The sequence below is a fragment of the Bacillus rossius genome, chromosome 1 (assembly GCF_032445375.1).
Source record: "Bacillus rossius redtenbacheri isolate Brsri chromosome 1, Brsri_v3, whole genome shotgun sequence".
NCBI classification, from domain to species: domain Eukaryota; kingdom Metazoa; phylum Arthropoda; class Insecta; order Phasmatodea; family Bacillidae; genus Bacillus; species Bacillus rossius.
Genome location: NC_086330.1, coordinates 42,191,946 through 42,205,518, shown reverse-complemented (window position 1 = coordinate 42,205,518; position 13,573 = coordinate 42,191,946). Strand labels below are relative to the sequence as shown.

The 13,573-nt window shown below is 35.8% G+C and overlaps 1 protein-coding gene across 1 annotated transcript in view; it reads right to left on the bottom strand.

Moving 5' to 3' along the window:
• Nucleotides 1–13,573, bottom strand: part of LOC134535095 (parafibromin) — a 57,297-nt gene that overhangs the window by 12,478 nt on the left and 31,246 nt on the right. The window contains exons 6-8 of the mRNA XM_063373972.1: nt 9,055–9,194; nt 5,583–5,701; nt 5,189–5,418 (exon numbers count right to left, since the gene is read on the bottom strand). Coding sequence (XP_063230042.1) covers nt 5,189–5,418; nt 5,583–5,701; nt 9,055–9,194 — 489 coding nt within the window. The remainder of the gene's footprint in view (nt 1–5,188; nt 5,419–5,582; nt 5,702–9,054; nt 9,195–13,573) is intronic.

The window sequence follows — 13,573 nt, the reverse complement described above, 5'->3', positions numbered from 1 at the left end:
CAGATCTGAATCCACAAGTTTCTCCGACCTTCTAGACACATAGGCGCCACCTACACATAGTCAACAAGAACATTGCAGAAATCACAAATGAATATACTCTACATGAAAACAATTGACTATCTCCTTCCCACAAAGAAGTTGTTATTAAAATTTTATTTGACATAATTATTCTAATATTTTTGAATACTGTGTTTTATCATATAATAATCACACATTTTATAATAAAATTAAGTTTGAAAAGTAGGGGTGTAACTTTTATGCAAAAAAAGAACTTTTTGTTAAGTAAAGTTATTCATAAAAACAAAATTTATTCATGGAAAGTATGTTTATTTAAAAATTAGAGTACACAAAAGCACGCCAAACAATTAAAATTAGTAAGGCATACAACAAAAACATTTTGTCCAACTTTAAAAAGAAAAGCTAAAACTGTGACCCAACATGAGCTGCAACTAACGCATAACTATCGTTGTAGTACAAACTTACCAATAAAGAGTGCGGGCTATCAAAGGTAGTTAATTAGACACTACACAGAGCGCACGCATTGCATGCAATCGGTGAGCTATCTATATTCGACTACTATATGCACACACTCTATACGGGAATCAACATAACAAAACATGAATGAGAATGATGCTTACTAGGGCTTGCTACATTTTTATAAGCGGTACACAGCGGCGATGAAGACGAACAAATAAAGGTTATAACGTTTAAAGATGCCTTTTCAAAAAAATTTACACATCAAACAATAGTGTATTTTTGTTAGTTAAATAAGTAAGCAGTAATATCAGAATGATTTTAACTTTAAAATACATTGTTTTACATGGGAAAACTACCTACACAAAACGCTTGGAATCTAACAGCAGGACCAAAACCACCATGCAACGTTTATGCGAGAATTTTTTCCTTCAAATTTGGACGCCCTAAAATAACGGTGCTATGATTATACACAACTATTATTATTATTATAATTATTATAAAACACGTTAAATTGACAGAATTTTATCTCTATTAATCAAATACAAGTAAAAGAAAAATACTGTGTGTGTATAAATACATCTAATATACAGGGGCTACTACAAGAATAACGGTTTAATATTATTACATCATAAATAAATACAGTAGAATCTCGTTATAAAGTACATAAATAAAGCCTCAACTTTTATACTTAGTAATGAAAGTACTTTATTCTGAAAGTCTATATATTTACCTTTAAAAACGTAGTATTTTTTAATTTTTAAAAATAAAGTATTAGGGGATCAAATGTTACATTAGCTTGGAAGCAAATATTTGTAAAACCACAAGAATATAAAAAAAAATTACTGAAAATTATACAGTAGCCTAAATTCAAGGCCTACATATACAAAATTTATATCTGTCGAACACAAAATGACAAATGGGTTAAACTATTTTGCAGATATGTACATTTATTGGGATAGAATTCCCTTGTTATCTCCTAGGCGAAGTCTCTTGCGACCAGCAAATAAAGATGACTGCTCGTACAGTTTAATAATTTTTTCGCGATCTTTTATTATTGTTGACAGTGTAGTGGGCACCAAACCAAACGACCGTGCCACATCTGCAATTTTACTGCCTTTGTCAACTTCTTTTAAAATTTACACTTTTTCCTTCAAAGTGAACTGCTTGCGTTTCTTTTTATCTGTTTGGCCATCCATCCTGATTAAAGTATTCAATCAACAATATTGTTTGCCTCGCGTCACGTCAAACGTAAACAAACCTCGCATCCATAGATAACCATAGCGCCGCACTAGTAGCGCGCGTCACGAGCATGGCTGTGCCAGGCGACACTCCAACCTTCATGGCAACACAATTAAAGCGTGTCGGCCATGTTGTGACACCAAACAGTTCAAAACTTAACCTGCATAAATTAACATTATTGGATTTTCTATTTCGTATATAAGTTATAATATAATTTTTATTTTATGTTTGTGTCTACAAATATACATATATGCGTTAATTAAAACTTTTAAAACGTGCTCTACAAATAACCAAAAGATGGCGCAGTTAAAAACAATTGTCTTGAAGAGGGGCGAGACAGCAATTAATTGTTTAGATAGTCTTGTGCACTATAGTGTGTGATCCATGGAGGAGGAAGAATGGTGCGTTATACTGTACTATGATTCTATGATTCTATGATTCGTTGAGACAGTGTTTTTTTACGTTTTATACCGGCAGTTTTATATAGGCAGACCTTTTTTGCCAGTTTTGTCAACCTTGAAATCTAGAGTCAGCCTATAATGGGGCACTAGCCAAAATAGTATAATTAAACACATACATTTCAAGGAGAATCACTTATGGCATAAAACTGTTATCAGATATACAATTCATTGACCTAAAATTATGCTGTACTTACGTGGAATTAGCAATTTTTCCAACTTAGAAAAATAATAAACACACTTAACCCCAATAACGTATCATACTTTAAGTTATGTACACAGATGTGGTCACTTGTAGCACATAGCTTTTAAAAGCTGGTCTGGTTATTTTTTAACTGTATTTAACTGGCTGCTGTAATTTTATTTGCTTGTAAAATGTGGTATTTACAGTAAACAATTAGTAGAAACCGCAATTATTTTGCCGTAAGATTTACCGTATTCTCCCTTCACTCTTACCTGAGTTTTGGAATAGACAAAGCCTCTTGTAAACAAACATTTTCATTGGCTGCCGGCCGCCGCGCACATTATTCGTGCGCAAGAAATAGTCCCTTGGTTACGTACCATTTGCAAGTATTTTTACACTGCCTTTTTTATAACAATTGTTGTTATGTAGCATTATAGCGTTTCACCATTGATATCCAATACAGTTTAACGTGTCAGCAAGTATTTCCTTACAATTATGTTAGCAGACGCCGTGTGTACGGTGTACAGTTGATGCCCGGCGCAACAGTTGTATTTCGGATTCGTGCGCGCACGGTTTGTTATGGCTGACGCTGGACTGAGTTTTGTAAAACACAGAACGGGAAAGCTTTTGAAAAGTCCACAGAAAACTATTGTGTTGAATGTTTTTAAAACATTTTCAGACAAATATCCGGATTGTCGTGTGAACGATATCGCGAGTTTAACTGCGGAATTTACGGGTGTTTCGAATCATAACACTATCATATTGTCGTCTTACGTTACAGTGCTATTTTATCGATTATTCAAAAAATAAACATTGTTTGCTTTTTTTCTGCCAATTTCAAAAGTAAGTGTAATAAGATATGCAGAAACCACAAATAATGTGGAAGCTGGGCGGAAATATGGTGTTGACGAGAAGAATGTGCGCCGCTGGCGGGCTCAAGCAAATAAATTGAAAAATGCAGTTTTCCCTGATTTTGAGTGTGCTGTAGAAGGGGTCGGCCTATTTTCGAGGTTGGCCTATTTTCGGACCAATACGGTACTTGTTAACAATTCTTGAAAGTGATAAAAATTAATCATAATGTATAGAGGTGGGACGATACCACATTTTCGATACTCGATTCTATATTGTTTTTTCAGTTCGATACTTTCGATACTCCAGGGAAAAATATTTTCCCATTAGTAACAATTATTACAAATAACATAAATTAGTTTTAAACTATATAAATTCCCTCTTTATTACAAAAATACAAACTGCAAACAACTTTAAAGACTTGAGTATAAATATGAATATAAAAAATGGAAGTGAAATACAAAATGAGAAACAGTTGCCTTACAAAATGTTATGAAGTCCTTTCTTGGAGGGGGTGCAAAGTCACCAAGCCTAAATTAGAAATAAAAAAAATTAGGCTATTGTAAAAAAAAAAAATCAGAAATATTTGCTTGTTTGTTTCATTTTACAAACAACTTTATGCAACAGAAAAATTTTCAATAAAATTTTAACTTCAGAAATGTAAATTACAAAACAATCCGATCGCAAGAAAACAATAACAAACAGGTATATTCAGTTCAAAGATTAATGAATGCACAAAATATGAGATCCGTGCCTTGGTAAAGCGCGTGCTCCATTTTCATAATCATTGCTAGTTTGCGCCACTAGTCTCGCTTGGTGCTGGCCATAGATGCTACTAGCGAAGTGCACAGTCTTCCTGATACTATCCATATCTATGGTGTGATAAAGTTATTTTCTTACGTTTGCAAAGGTAAACAATGAAAGTTTTTCAAAATAAAAGCATTAAAACGTAGTTTATCAGGAGGAATATAACAAATAATTTGTGCATTTTAGGATTTTTCCGCTTCGTAAAAACGTATTAAACGGGAAATTAATGATTTTATAAGTGTATGTTCTGGGAAAGTAAACCATTGTAAATATAGTACTTTCGGCGGGACCAAAATTAATCGGCGTATGACACGGGAAAATGTATGAAACGGGAACGTATCATCGAGGTTCTACTGTAGTTGTATTTTGTACGATGGCGACTCAAAACTTAATTCAATACAAATGAACAAGCATTCCGGTATCGAAAAAATGTATCGAACTTACAGTTTCGATATTTGATACTTTGCGATACCGTCAAGTATCGAAGGTATCGAGGTATCGAAGTATCGAAAATCCCATCACTAATAATGTACATTTATATTAAAGAACCCCTGCGCAAACACAATAACAATTATGTAAAATTTTCCTGATAACTGGAAAAGAATGGCCATTGTATTGAAAGGTAGGATACGTTTTTAATGTTAGAGTGAAATATTTTTACATTGTTTACATTGGTGTTTGAGAGGGAATTTAAAATCTTATGTTGAACTGAAAGATACGTTATCCTGAACAACGTTGTAACGAAATTCCACTGTAATACTTTATGCAAAATTTGATACTATGTAATAAACTTTCTTCCTGAATGGATGGTAACAGTGCTCAAAATATCATAGTCTTGAAAAATTTTTGTATTTACTATGTGTTTGTGTATGTCCATTGTACGAGAAATCCAATCATAATGTGAGTACACAAATGTAAAAATATCTACTAATATATATACCACAAATTTATTTTTGTCTCAAAGGAGGAGAAATTTTTAATAGACAAGTACATACTAATTTCCTTTAGAGAATGGAGCGGCAAACCCCGGCCTCAAATGCTAGTTCAGAGTCTTATCACAGCGCCACCGGGCTCAATCTTAACTACAGTAGTGTCGCCACTCACGACATGCTCTGAATGCTCAACTGCTCTCTTAGGTGGAAGATAAAAATAAGAGACAGTATAGATGAATCACCTTTTGAGAATATCTCGACAGGGTTGCCGTCCCAGGGCCAACCCTTGAACTGCCACGCAGGTCCCATGACAAAAACTGCAACTACTCGGTCCCAGTCTGCATTTGTGAGCTTCTGTGGGTTGTCGATGATCCTGTACGGAACAGTGAACGCACCTTCCTTGCGTCGCTGAAGCAGGATCTCATTGTCACGTTTCACTCCTTGCATTTTCTTTTCTTCTGTGCTCACGAATCTGGAAACAAGCATAACAAGTCAAACTGATGCTCCAAGATAGTGGCAAAAATTAAGTTGAACCAGCTTATAAAACTGTGTACGCTGTTTGTGCAATCATAATAAACCTTCAAAAGTCAATATGGCCCAACAAAAGTATTTTACAAGTACTTAAGTGATATGTACCTGAGGTCTTGAAGGATGTCCTTGGCATTGTACATAGTTATAAGAGAAGTATTGGCAGCAGGAATGATGATGATTGGTGTCCTTGAGATTCTTTTATTTGGTTGCAGACTTACACGAGCCTGAAAAGAAATTCATCAAAAACAATCAACACAGAAAAATACATATCATTACAAAATTTTGTATTATGAACAGGTACTACTATGACGTAGTAAGTGCTACGTCAATTCCAGTTGTTATTTGTGCTTACCCCCTTTTTTTTAAATTAATATATTTATTATGTTACTAATTTCAGTTTATAAGTTGTTCCTCTTATTTTAATTAGTGGTTAAGAAAAATTATGTGATGATTTTATTTCAAAGTTGGCATAAACTTGGAATGACAGTCTAGAAAGGACTAGAATTAACCAGATGAAAAAGCAAACTGTCAATTTGAATATTTAAAGTGAATTTTTGTGTGATTTTCGAGGGCCTAAATTTATTTATATTTTATTATTTTATTAGTATTTGGGCAAAGAAATAGTTATATATTTATTAAAAAACCTATAAGTGTGTAAACATATGATGGTCTGTCAGACGTATTTTCTTTTGATCATACACTAGTGATGAGTGCGAGAAGAGACAAGAGAGGGGGCAAGTTGACAGTCTGCAGATCAGCTGACAGGCCGGAATGTATGCACGTGTGTGACGCGCTTATGCGCCGGGCTTCTGCGATGTTTGGTGCAAAGCGGAAAATAATTTCGGGAAGTGGCTAATGAAATTTTACGTACAACTGTGGAGTGTGGATTGGAGTGTCGCCCAAACTTATTGCATCTTCAAGACATGATGTGGCAGGTGACAGTGGCAAGCATTACAAGCTATGTTTTGTTGCCCTGCTGGAGGACCATTTACGCCTAGGCCAGTGATCACAGCTGGCCAGTTTACCAAGATTTACCGGGGCCTGGTTTATGCCTGGGCATGAGGCATTAAGCATGCCCACTAGACCACAGGTGAAGGAAATTGACGCAGCGTTTCAAGCAAGTTCGTCCCGCCAGTTCATCCATACATGCGGTGTTCTACAAGTCTCAAAGAATCATCAAACTTGGACACACCCATCATTGTTATGAACCAGCAATTTAAATGAATCGCAGCGTTGTCACATTGTTTGCCACTCGTAAATAAAGCTGTGCACAGGAACTTTTTCACACATAAATACCACTAGTGGGACAGAAAAAAAGGGTAGAAATATGTTTAATACTCAGTATGTTTTTTTAGAGTGTTAAAGATAGTGCAATTTACGTAAATTCTTTGACCCAATTAAGTTTTACAATGTCCAGAAATTTCTTAGTTGCGCAACTGTCATATACAAATTTGTAATTTAAAATTTTGTCTTGTGTATATATTTTGTAAGCCTTTAGCTGCTCATTAAGGTATTCATTTTTAAATATATTTAAATAGGTGTAATATGAAAATAATCATTACACATATTACCGTATTTACTCGCGTAAAGGCCCCGCCCGCGTATAAGCCCCCCTCCTTGTTTTGTAAACATTTTTGAGAAAAAAATTTAAAAAAGTGTTTTTCTGGGTTTATCTGAGGGCAGGGCAGCTTGGCATGCATCAAACAACAAGCCATGTATTGTGAGCGGCGGGAGGTGATTTTGTAAGCGGCAGTGATACAGAGACTGGTATTATAGTTTGTCTGTTCTCAGTAGGACCGACGTGAGGCATGCCAGAAGTAAGCAGTTGATGTGCAGTGTTGTCGGAGAAGAAGAGGGGAAGTGAAGGAGGAAGGGAAGTGGGTCAAGGATTCTAACACTCCTTTGTCTGGTTGGCTGGCTAGCTGGCAGGAGGGAGGTTAAGCCACGCCTCTGCCTCTCTCCCCTCCTGTCCCAGCGCTGCCTCTGCCTCTCTCCCCCCTTGTCATAGCGCTGCTTCTGCCTCTCTCCCCCCCTGACAAAGCGCTGCCTCTCCCCCCTGCGGAGTCTATGCCTCTCTCTCCCTCTTGTGCGTCGCTGCCTCTCCCCCCTGCGGAGTCGCTGCCTCTCCCCCCTGCGGAGTCGTTGCCTCTCTCTCCCTCCTGCCGTCGCTGCCTCCCCTGCCAATCCTCATTCGAACAAAGACGCACAATTTGAAAAGAAAAATCTATTTTTTCCTCCAAATTCGCGTATAGGCCCCCTCCCCTTTTTTGGAGTCAAAATTTGGGGAAAAAAGGGGGGCCTTTACGCGAGTAAATACGGTATGTATGCAATTTGTAAGTAAATAATATTTTTAAATTTTATTTTTAGAACATTTCTTTCAATTGTGTTCATGTTGATCAAAGTTATTGATGAACAGCTTGCTGCTATTGTACTGCTACTGTATTGCTTCAGTTTCATGACAAATATTTTTTGCAGCAAAATTAAATGATTTTTAAACTTATTGTTATTTTCTGTAATGCCGCTATCACTTCATCAACCAAACATTTAAGAGAAAATTTAATTTATTGATAATTTTTAGTTTGATTTGCTCACACACTTATGGTGATATAAATGTCAGGTGTAGTAATACATTCATTTTTTTGTGAAGTTTTGTACTAGTGGGGGTGGTAAACCACACTACATATGTATATTTATATTTTCAAATAAATGCCTAATAAGTGTGAAGAAAAACTGGTACTTTCACACCTCTAGACATATAAGAACAAAACTTAATCAAAATCACATGTACTTCCAATATTGCATTAAGTAAAACTTAAGACATTTTCAGCTTTATCTGTAACAAATATAGTCTTCAAATACCAAGGGGTGGCCATGCCAAGAGAACAATGATAATCTCAACCACTGTAACTGCGAGTTGTAAGAGACCATCAGCTTTCAAGTTAACATTGGACAATCATCAGTAAATATTGTTTCCAAGTGATGAACTAACGTGTTTGATCAAGTGAAGTTGTTTGTTCTACGAGTTTAGTCTTCATGTAAATGCATCATGGAATGGTGGCCATGTTTTCTGTTCAATAAAGTAAAGAATTAAACACAATAACAAATAAAATCATGTCTTTAACATAATTTGTTTTTAAGTCGGGAGGGAAAGGGAGTGTTACATAAACAATACCACTCTAGGCCCATGATTAAAAAATAGTGTGTGCTTGGAGTCCACTGAATTCTTTGGCTGAGGTCACAAGTCAAAAAATATATATGCAAGTAAGCAAGTACTAAATTACTCTACTGTATGGAAGTACGAAAGTGTGCAAGAATGCAATTGTGCAAGTATGCCAGTATGCAAGTATACAAGTATACAAATGTAGACTTGTACAGGTATGATGTGTCATTTCTGCCTCTCCCCTGCCATCTCCTGCTCTACCGGTTCCCCCACCACATATTATCTAACTATTCCCCTCATGCGATCAAAATTTTTAGAACACTATAAAATTGAAGCTCTTTCAACACAAAAGTTCCACTTCAAAAACCAATGAACATACTACAAACTAAAAATTATACATTTCACACAGATATGTACCTCCGACACAGGCCTACTGACAGGCTGAATGTTTGGCTGAACAGGCGCTACTGGTTTCTTTGGCTGTGTTCCTTCTGTTACAGACTTCAAAGTCATGCCGTGGTATGTTCCCATGGTGTCGATTTTGAAACCCTCAGTCTCTGCACAAATAAAATATACATATTTATTTCTGTAAATCCAATGGAGAGTTTATTACAATTTTTAATGTAAAGAAGATAAAAATTAATATTCACTTGCTAATGTTTCTATGTGGTAATGTTGTATATGATAAAAAAAACCATAAACAGGAATCACTGACAAAAGAAAACAATCAATTTGAGAGGGAAAGCTGTATTACACTTTAGATTTGCAAATAAAACATTGTCAATTTTCTGCACATTTTACAAAGGACTGTGAGTACAGCATGGCCCATATACCCCATAATGTAAGTACTCAATTTCATCTGAAATTATACACAGATCAATATGCATTACAAACCATTATTACAATAACATTGAATGAATAATTTATCAACTACATAACTATTTAACTGTTAAACAAGTTAAACCATAAATAATTTGAAGCTTACGGTTTGGTTACACATGCCATGTTAATGTTTTCATAAATTAAGGGCTATTTCTAAAATTTTAACTCTATAACGCCCTTTTTTGTTGTCACAAATATTTTCAACATATTATATTCACTTGTAATACAGTGGGTGTAAAATTTTGTTTAAGACTTTGTAAATAATTAGAGATGGACGAGTATGAAAATTTCTGAGTTGAGTCCCCACTTCAAAATTTTTTTATTCATATCGAGTCCTTAAAAATCTAGCTAAGCTTAAGTAATTGCAGAAATTCTTTAATATAATTTTATGTTCCTGGTGTTTATGATAATATATCATTACCATTATATCAAAGTTTATATATGTCTTCAACGAGTTGGTCATTTGTGTCAATGAATAAGTAAAATATATATTTATCAATTATATCTATTTATGATTCTTTTAAACTTGAGTACATATTTTATTCCCACTGGATTATGGAAAAAAATCAGTAAATGTGAAGGCATTTGCAGTCAAGGAAAATTGTGTGGTTTTTGCAAATAAAATAATAAGATAATATTGATAGTACATAACTTTAACAATTATTTTTTAAACTAAAATTTGTTAGTTGTGATTTCTGGAGGAAAGCATCTAATCTAGAAAAAAAAATTCAAATTTTTTTAACTCTCAGATGTATTTTCAAATTGTTTTCTGAGAGATCGTTGTGATTTAAGCAAATATGTAGTTTACTGCAGTTCACTGTTTTAATGAATGGTTAGGATAGGTTAGCTATATAACATATTGTGAAAATTATCAATTGGGTTATGTTAGCTGTATTAAAAATACTGTAAAACTGTTTGAATAGTTTCTTAGGTTAGATTAGTTACATTAAAAATACTATAAAATTACCAAGGAAAGTTGTTCAGGTTAAAATAAGCTAACTTTTAAATTCATAGTTCCTAACTAACATGATTTAACAGTATTTTCTACGTAGATATCCCAACTCTAACCAACTGTTATCACCATTTAATGCCAGTTTAAATGTACTAATCTAACCAGTAGTTAAAATGGTAATCTACTTTTATTACAATACCCTCTTATAAACGGGCTTGAAAACGTACCAGGAAGTAACAAAAAAATTTGATTTTTTTTTAAATTTTTATGGACAAAAGGCTCTCCTTCAGAATTACATTCAGTCTATTGAGTTTTATAAAAACCAGTCAATTTTAAAAAATGGCCCATTGCAGCATAATCTAGAAACATTAGTAAATATTGAAGAATACACTTTTGGAGTGCTATTTTTATATTTTTGCTTATAAAAAACAGCTAATATCATGAAACACTCCTTGTGACACCATTAAATAGAGTGCCAAAAATCCTGCACATAAACTAAAACCTCACCAAAACGAAAAATGTAAACAAACAGAAAATTAACTTTATATTATTTTTCTTTTCTTATGCCATTTTCTGGTTGGAAAAACTTTTTCCTAACTTCAAAAATTGTAAAACGTAGTCATTTTCAAATGTCACATCAAGAATTGTTTTACAATAAAAGACACGAAACTACATGTTAAATAAATAATATTTGTTGTAGACAAAAAATAAAGTCATCCACCATATTATAAAGATATATAGTGAAACACTTTCGTGTTCGGACGAAAAACAATACTACCTATTAATTGCCGCTGTAGACGTAGGTTCCAGACAAAATATTTTCTTTACGTAGTTTGTTTTTTTAATTTACTAATGTACAACATACGTACGCCAAGCCATTCTAAAATGGCATCCTTTCCAGTGTTCTGAAAAATAAATACAGTACACTCCCTATTTAACGCGGTTGTCGGGGGACATAACTTTTACCCGCGTTGTTGCATAACCGCGATGTTTCGATGTGACAAAGGTCAAAAGGCATAAAACACCGCCTGTGTTCTAATAGGTCGGCAAGCACGCACAGTATAGACGGCCCGCCTTTGTGCGGACTTTGCATCCGCAGTTTTCACTAAACGCGGGTGAAAAAATAAAAATAATAAATTTTAAAGATAAATATTAAATGTTGAATTTTATTTTTTATTTTTCCGCATGCCGCACACAGTTTGTCGCACGGCCTACGAGCGCGCCACACGCCGCCATACACACGTGCGGCACACAAGCTGCTGCCAGTCTCGTGGTGTCAGCCACAGTATCTGCTTCGTCTGAGTGTACGTAACAAAGTAAGTGCAGTGTGTGCGGTTACACACGATTCTGTGGTCAAAGTCTTCTAAATAGAAAGGCCATAGTAATACTTCAAACCGAATATGAATCGCAAAGTACCGAGTTTGATTGACAAAATAAAAATTATAGATTTACGTACTTACAGATAGCGTGTCTTTTGCAGAAGTATGCAGCAGATACGTGAAAAATGATTCTAGCATTCGTACAATATAAAATAAAGAATCGTCTATCGTGTAAAGTGGTTAAACTTTGTTATCCATGCTTACAGTAAATTATAAATGGTCACACGTGTGATACAAAAATTGCGCCAAAATAATGTTAGCGCAATCAGTGGCGCCGTATTAAAAAGTCTGTTAAACGTTGTCTTTACTTATTCCATCAAACGCTGTGTCGAGTTGCTGAGTGTGTGTGGCTCGGATCGGCAAGTGTTATATTCCCCAGCCTCTGGTTAAAGGTCGGGAGGCCGCTACACATAAACATTTCCGGGGCTTGTTTACTACCTCACGGCAAAAGTGGTACAGTATGGTTCACGTAAGTATTAGACCACTGGGAATTCCTCGGCAAAGATCAAAAATACGCTAGCTGATTTACTTTACTATTTAATGTTAAAACATTATACCAAAGTAAAAAGATGAACGTGTATAATACAACGAATAATATTACGTCTGTAGGTTCAAGTTGTAACAAAACATTTATATGTCTCCGCTTGTCAACACACGTGACCACGAGAAGTGTGCAGACGGAAATGAGTGAACTACTCAAGGTCACCAGACTTCCCCCTTTCGGCTTAATCGCCCCTCTCATCACTGGCGCTTATATTCCCACTGCGGACATTTTCTACGCCTAGGCTTTTTTCTGCCCGATGCTTAGTTTGTGAGTTACAACGCAAAATTATCCTAATCGGCTGTCAACCATTTATTCCATTATTATTACAGTAGAAACTCGTTAATCCGTAACGCGCTAATTCGGGAATCGGATAATCCGGGACGATTTAAAAGTGCAGAAAAAAAAGAGAAGTAAAATTTGTCAGCGCTTAAAATTAACGTCACGCGGGCCGGCGGCCGGCAAACACTGCAAGCCTTCGCATGGACCGCCAAACTCTGTAACGCTGTTTGTACCGACCCTTTGTGTCGTCCCCCTTTCAGCTGTCACATTTGTCACTCTTTAAACTTGCGGGGGATGTCCTGACTTCTGCTTCCCGTCTCCCTTTGTTTCCACCCGCCAACGCACGGCAGGCGCCTGGCGAGTGACGTGTCTGGCTGGCATTCGGCTGTACGAAGGGGGGGTGGGGGGTTCAGCACGATCTTATCTTTCTCTCTTTGGCTGTTCTAAGACCGTGAACTAATGGTTAGGCAGTGCCGTATTTTTTTAAGCCGAGACTAATTCGAAGACGGTCCTTACCGTGAACGGATTATCCGGGTTTATTACTTTTTTTTACAGGATTTTAATTATCCGGGCATCGGCGGGTCCCAATTAACACAAATAATGGAGAGGTTACTATTTTTTATCCATCTGCTGCCAAGGCGCAGTAAGCCTCGGTAGATGTTACGTCACATGACCTTGGCCTTAACCCAGCTGCACGCCGGTGTCTGAGAAGCTTGACAAGAACTTCCGGGCTTTTAATCGCTAGTCCGTGAAATTCGGTTATCCGTGATTATCTCGGTCCCGACCATCACGAATTAACGAGGTTCTACTGTGTTATTATTATTATTATTATTCATTTCTGATTGGGGGACATGGTTTGACCCGCGATATACCCGATTCCGTGATCTATCGGGGCGCGGT